Source organism: Gossypium hirsutum, chromosome D09 (genome assembly GCF_007990345.1).
Source record: "Gossypium hirsutum isolate 1008001.06 chromosome D09, Gossypium_hirsutum_v2.1, whole genome shotgun sequence".
Taxonomy (NCBI): Eukaryota; Viridiplantae; Streptophyta; class Magnoliopsida; order Malvales; family Malvaceae; genus Gossypium; species Gossypium hirsutum.
In genome coordinates, this window is record NC_053445.1 from 29,775,108 (window position 1) to 29,782,013 (window position 6,906).

General features: G+C 35.2%; 1 protein-coding gene across 1 annotated transcript; it reads right to left on the reverse strand.

The window, feature by feature from the left end:
• Positions 1-1,155: 1,155 nt before the first annotated feature.
• Positions 1,156-4,485, reverse strand: LOC107891915 (40S ribosomal protein S3a). Its single transcript, XM_016816838.2, has 7 exons — positions 4,248-4,485; positions 4,100-4,147; positions 3,759-3,864; positions 2,368-2,508; positions 2,091-2,276; positions 1,725-1,925; positions 1,156-1,442 (listed from the first exon to the last, which is right to left on the reverse strand). Exons 1-7 carry the CDS (start codon positions 4,256-4,258, stop codon positions 1,347-1,349), a joined length of 789 nt encoding a protein of 262 aa, XP_016672327.1. The 5' UTR covers positions 4,259-4,485; the 3' UTR covers positions 1,156-1,346.
• Positions 4,486-6,906: the final 2,421 nt, after the last annotated feature.

A 6,906-nucleotide genomic window follows, 5' to 3' on the forward strand; every position in this document is an offset into this window, starting at 1 on the left:
TTGGAACGGCTAACTGGAGTATGTTTGTTGGCTGGCCGACTAGCCATGTGACACATTGGTCTGAGTGACCAATTTGCTGGTTACCCAAAGTCCTTTTTCATAAGACAACTAATTATAGATCCAATTGTAAGAAATTTCACACTGGTAATTATAGAAAGACACACTTCCTCGGTTTCAGAACAGATGAACCAATCATTCTCGGCCAAACAAGCTTGAAAACTAATTCAAAAAGGCTAGCGGGCTAATTTATGAAGATGTTGGGAAAGAGTAGTGCCACAATGCCGATTTTTATTGCAGTCAAACCAGAACAGAATGGTTCACGGGTATGGAGAAGCATAATTTATGAAAAAGAATGTTGAAAAAGGGGACATGAATGGCAATTCTTAAAAGATGAGTAAGTTAAGATAGTTGATGGGGACATTCCTCTTCATAGCCTAATCTCTAGTGACAGTCTGATTAGTTAAGTAATATCATGGATAGAGAAAATGGAATGACGAATAAAGGGATAGCAAGTGAACTTCTCAATAGGGATTGCCTACTTTCAGTTCTCATGCACTGTTAGCAAAGATAGACTCCTCTGCAACACATATTCTGGAGAGTTCAGTATAAAGCCAAATTCGGTGGTAGAGAGGCAGCCTTAATGGAGACTGGCTCCTGTCCTATGGGCGATTTGGATACATACAACACAGTCTGCTCTGAGAAGGGATAACCCAAACCCTCTCAAGGTCGTTCACTATGATCGAGAACTCATGTGAAAGGGCATTTACAAAGGAAGTAACCTCTAAGAGGAGTTGATATCCAAAAATCACTCTTGAAGATGGCACGAGATGGAGGCTGGAAACGGGGTCATTAAGGTAGCCACACTGCATACAGATTGTACAAAGATATTGACAGTGTAGAATCACTAAAGGGGAACTTCCTAAAGTACCACCATTGCAGCAGACATCAACAGGATTATAGGAAGGCAGCACAATATGAGATGGCACAGCAAGTTATAACTATAAGAGACAGCATAAGATGGCAAAATTGGTCTGTGAGAGATGACTGGTCTTTTCACGGCCGCAGTGTGGTTTTGTCTAAGGTGTTTTATGTTTGTTTTAAGTTGTTTTTTTTTAAATCTATAGGCCATTCAATGTCAAAAGAAGTCATTCAATATATAATAAATTTCATATATAGAGTAGGGACTTTCTAATACAACAGATTGTCTAACTCAATATCAATTTGCAAAACCATATCCTAGAGATCAAATCAAAACCATGGAAAATTTCTCCTAGTTTTAAACAAAATCATCAAATCAGTTGGAATCAGAAAGAAAACAACACACGCAAATTCAAAGAGTGTTTCATTCAAGCTCCAATGACCTCCGGGGCAGCCTCAGCCATTGTTTCATCAGCAGGCCTCTCTATTTTCACACCAACATCTTCCGAGTAATCACCATGAACCTATATTAAAAAGAGAACGGTAATTTTGAACTATGTCACTTGGACTTTGTTGTGAACTCGTATACAGGTATGACTATCACACAAGCATATCCATTTTATTTTATGTATTTGAAGAATACTTGAGGATCATATCTGTTATGACTCAAGAATAATAACTAAAGAAAAGACAAAACACAATATGGATACATGAATGCATTTGCATGAACTTATCAAAATTTTAATAGAAGAGTATAGACAGTATGGGCGAAAAGAAATCAGAGAATGGACAATAAACAAACATACCTCCATCAACTTTCCAAGATCAAACTTCGGAGCCTTCAAAATTTTGACTTTACGAATGAACACATTTTGTAAAGGATAGATGCTCGATGTTGCTTTCTCAATTTCTTTTCCAATCATCTCAGGAATGAATTTTTGAACTAATTCCTTCAAATCGCAAGATGTTGCTTGCGCGGTCATTATCTCCCTCATCTTCCTACGAATCTAAAAAGCAAAAGAAACTTTACACGGTCATAATGGAATCAAGGATCAACCAATTCTGAGAATGATCACATGAATAAGTGATCGATGAAGCTTCAACATGCATCACAACAGTAAAGAAAATTCTGTCCCAAGTTTTAAATGTTCAATACAAAATTAGGGTAGTACCTGTCTTATCTGGCTGGATTGTGCGTAACAAGTCCGTTTAACCTGGTTTGGGCGTCTCTTAGTGAACCCAATGCAGAACATTCTCAGAGTGTAATTGTCAGTAGTCTTCACATCCACATGAGCTTCGATCAGAGTTTGCCATTTACGAACCAAAGACCTCAGCTTGTCAGTCGTAAAATTCATTCCCTGGAAATTTGTAAATGAAAACAACATAAATATGTTAATTTATTACAAAAGCCAAGATAATACAGTAAATAAAGATATTTATATGTCATACCCAGAAGTTGGTCAAAACATTTTTTCCTTGAACATCTTCAGCTCTCAAACGAATCTTTCTGAAAGCATGATCCTCATCACCTCCTTGAAGATCAGCCAGTGAAACCTCAAACACTCTGTGTTTGAGTCCTTCTGAAGCAATCTGTCAGTGAAAATAGCCAAGTTCCAACTATTTATATTACAAAGAAATCAGACTGTAACTATGCCTTACTACGTATTATGCAGGTCTACATTAATCAATCCATAAAAGCATTCAAAAATATAATGAAGATGCTCTTACTTCCAGAGAGCATGCCTCAAGTAGAATCAAGTCAGGATCATGAAGTCACTCAAGTGGCTAAATAATTGAAGTTAACTAATACAGGTGATAACAGTTCTATTTGGTTCTGGAAAAAGTTTGTTGTTAATGTTATTCTGGGTTTTTTCAAAAACAAAACTGAAACCAAACCAAGTTCTACCAGTTTGGATTGATTCAGTTCATTGGCTTTTTTTTTTAATATTTACATTCATCATAAAATCAATCTTATGCAATCAGGCTCTCCCTAGAATACAGATCAGCATCAATTGTTGCATCTGCCTCTAAGTCTACACCAAATGATAAAATCCAATACCAGACATTAGATTTCTTCCCTTAATTAAGAACTTTAACCGTGTAGTCCCACTTTCAAAAACATATAAGCTTTTAAAAGTTTAGTAAAAACGGAAGGGAAGGGAAATTTAGCATTTCAACTAACAAAAATATCACCAGGGTCAAATGAAACAACCTACCGTATAACCATGGTTTAAAAATGCAATCCCCATTTCATTGAAAATAAATTTAGAAAAACGGAAAATAGCATAAAAAATTAGAAGAGATTAACATCATACTTATTTATGATTCCTACAAAAGCTAAAAGTGAATCCAAGCATTAATCCAAGTATGCAATGCATAAAGATTCTAAATGAAACCCAGTTTGCCCTAAGGTTCCAAATATCCAAAATTCTTACATGCAATACAAAGAAAAAGTATTTAGGAGTAAGAGAAATAAAGACCAATGTCAGGCATGCAAGGGCAATCTACAAATTAGAACCCTAACATGCTTGAGATGCAAGAATAAAAAACCCTTTTTGTGTTTGTGTATATATAAAATAAGCATATATAATTATGATATTTAACTCTGTTGAACAATCCAGCTTACCTACGAAACATGAAAAAGCCAATACACATAATCTCTAAATGGTCTCTTGTTTCTTGTTAAAAACATGTTAAGTAGTAGAAAAATCGATGAAGAACTTCAGGCATGCGCCTAACCGAACAGGTCTAAGTCAGTCCACTAAGGCCCAGGGCTTATGCTCACCTAGGCCCTCGCTTTGACAACACTGATAAAGAGCTAAACATAAAAAGATACAAACCTTGGTACCCTGAGTACGGGTAACAAGAGTCTTCCCAACATTTCTGCTCGTAAAAACTGATGGAGCCTTGATATCATACCAATCCTTCTTCGCAAATGGATCAGCTCTAAAGACAATCCAACAACAAAATCAACATTTTTAAATTAATAAATCTCTTTCTAGGATACCCAAACCGCGATTAAAGCTTAAATCAACAATGAAACAAAAAGTACTTACACGCAAATGGATCAGCATCAAAGAGTATCCAACAACAGAATCAAAATTTAAACTAATAAATCTCTTTCTAAAATACCCCAAACCGTAATTGAAGGTTAAATCAATGAAGAAAAGAAAGTACTTACGCTTTCTTCTTTCCTCCCTTCTTTCCCTTGGAAATCCTCTTGTTCTTACTAAAAAAAAAAAAGAGAAAACCCAAAAACAATCAGATAAGACAGGACCAAAGAAGCAAAACCCATTACATGAAAGAGGGAGAAGAAGATAAAGGAGTACCCGACGGCCATTGTTAAAGTTTGGGTGGTGAGCTACAACGAGCACAGCAGATTAAACCCTTTTGGTCCTTTCCTACTAGAGAGCCTTTGAAGACAAAACACTGTTTTTGATGTTCGGTTTTATATAAAAAGCTAACGTTCTGGGTTATTTTAGGGTTACAGTTTAGGGTTTTAGGGTTATTTTTAGGCTTGGGCAATTTTAATTATAAATTGGTCTTTACAATTTTGTTGTTAGACTTGGACCAAGTTCAATAACTAAGGCCTAATATTATATGTTTAATATTAGGTAAAAAGACCTCTCTAGTCCCTCTTTATTTCAAATTTGAGTATATTAATACCTCTTAAAAAAATTAAAATAATTTAATCTCTATCGATTTTAAAAGTAAACAATTAAGGATAATTAATCACTAAGTTAATATTTTCCATCAATTCTACATGATTTTGAATGGTATAATAATAAAGTTAGCCCTTAAATTTTACACATTTTATCAAATTGATTCTAATTTAACAAATTTATCCCGCATCATTTGCGTGAATGTGTAAATGTTGAAGCTGAATTTGTTGATTTTTTAGAATTAAGGTTATTGGGGATCGACCCTATAAACAATGAAATAGTAAAAGTAGAGAAAAACGAACACAAATATTTACTTGGAAAACCCTCACTGAGGGAAACACTGCGTACAAAAGTAATTTTACTAAAATGACAAAAACGAAGAGTACAAAAGATGAAGATAAAACTAAACCCCGAAACCCAAAATAAAAACCCTCAAAATGTAAACACAAAATTCTTTAAAAACTTGTAAAAGCTAGTACCTAAATGTGTAATGGGTTATTTTTCTAAGGTGGAAAAAGGGTCTATTTATAGGCTAAATTTATAGGTCAAATAATATCAAAATAACCTACACTAATCAAAATTTAAGTGGGAAACTAATATTAAAATAACCTACACTAATCAAAGTTTAACTGATAAACTAAAAACTGAGTTTAACTGGGAGAAGAAAAGTCAAAAAATACGATGCATAACTCTACAAATCTCCATCTTGACTCGTATTTTCACAATGTCTTCTTTGCCAAAGCCCATCACGGGCTTATCTCAAACTATACAGGATATTAACTGAGTCGAAGTTGTGTTTAAAAGCTGGAAGTCTTCTAGTATTTGACTTGTGTACTGCCAAATCAAAACTAACTCGGGTCTGATTTCCACGAACACAATGCCCTATCTTTTCAAAACCTGCATCCAAAAGAGAACATCTTTTATACGAAACAGTCATACATTTTTCCCTTATATGATTCAGTTGTCTCCACTTCAAATTAGTCGACTTTGACTCCTTAACAGATGAGAGACGTCTTGTTTCACCGGTCACCGTTGATCCTTTTGGAACATAAAGACAGCCAATCTTTTGACCTTTCATAAAAAAGAGAGCCCCACGGGATACATTACTTCTATTTGAATCGATGTTAATTCTACAACCCTTCAAGTCTATTCCCAAGGAGATAAGATTTTTCTTTAAGTTAAGCACATGCCTGACATCTGACAGTGTCTTAATTGTCCCATCGTGCATCCTAATCTAAACAGTACCAATATTGATTACCTTACTAGGTGAACCATTCCCTATGCGCACAACTCTACCTTCAACTGAACTGTATGTGGAGAACTAGTCCCTATTGGGACACATATGGAAAGAACACCCCGAATCCAGGATCCACTTAGGCGTAAGCTCGGAGTTTTCACTTGTTAACACCAACAAGAAATCATTACCCTTGTCATTGGCCAAATTAGCACCAGCTAAATCTTCATTGTTGCTCTTAGCTACCCTTTCATTTTGCAGTTTGTAACAATCTGCCTTGATGTGACCTAACTTCTTATAATAGCGACATCTCTTGTCTCGCTTCCTTGATGCTACCAAAACTGAGGCTTGCCTATTTGACTTGCTATTCGAATCAAACTCATTGTTGAGTTTGTCTTTTCTCAACAGATGACCCTTTATATCCTCGAATTAGAGAGTATTTCTACCATAACTCAAAGTTTCCCTGAAAGATTTGTATAAAGGGGTAAAGAGCACAATAATAACATAGCTTGATCTTTATCGTTAATCTGAACCTCAACATTCTTTAAATTATTCAAAAGAGTAATAAATTGACTAATGTGATCTCTAAGGTGCTCACCTTCGTTCATGCGGAATGTGTACAACCGTTGTTTCAACACTAATCGGTTAACTAGAGACTTTGGCGCGTAAAAGGCTTCTAACCTTTTCCATAAGGTGAATGTTATTTCTCCATCAAAACCTCCCACAACACATTAGTTGTAATACATAATTGAATCACAGCTAGAGCCTTTTTATTTAACCTATCCTGTTCTGATTTATCCATGTCTACAGGTTTCTTCTCTATAAGGACCTTCTCAAGATTGCCCTGAATCAAAATGGTCATCATCCGAACTTGGCACAAATTGAAATTTGTGACGCCATCGAACTTATCAATATCAAATCTTTTTGTTGTCATCTCTAAATGGGTTAATTGAAGAAATCGAACTAGCTCTTGATATCAGTTTGTTAGGGATTGACCAGTATAAACAATGAAATAGTAAAAATGGAGAAACATGAACACAAATATTTACGTGTAAAACCCTCACTGGGGGAAAAACCACAAGCAAATGTATC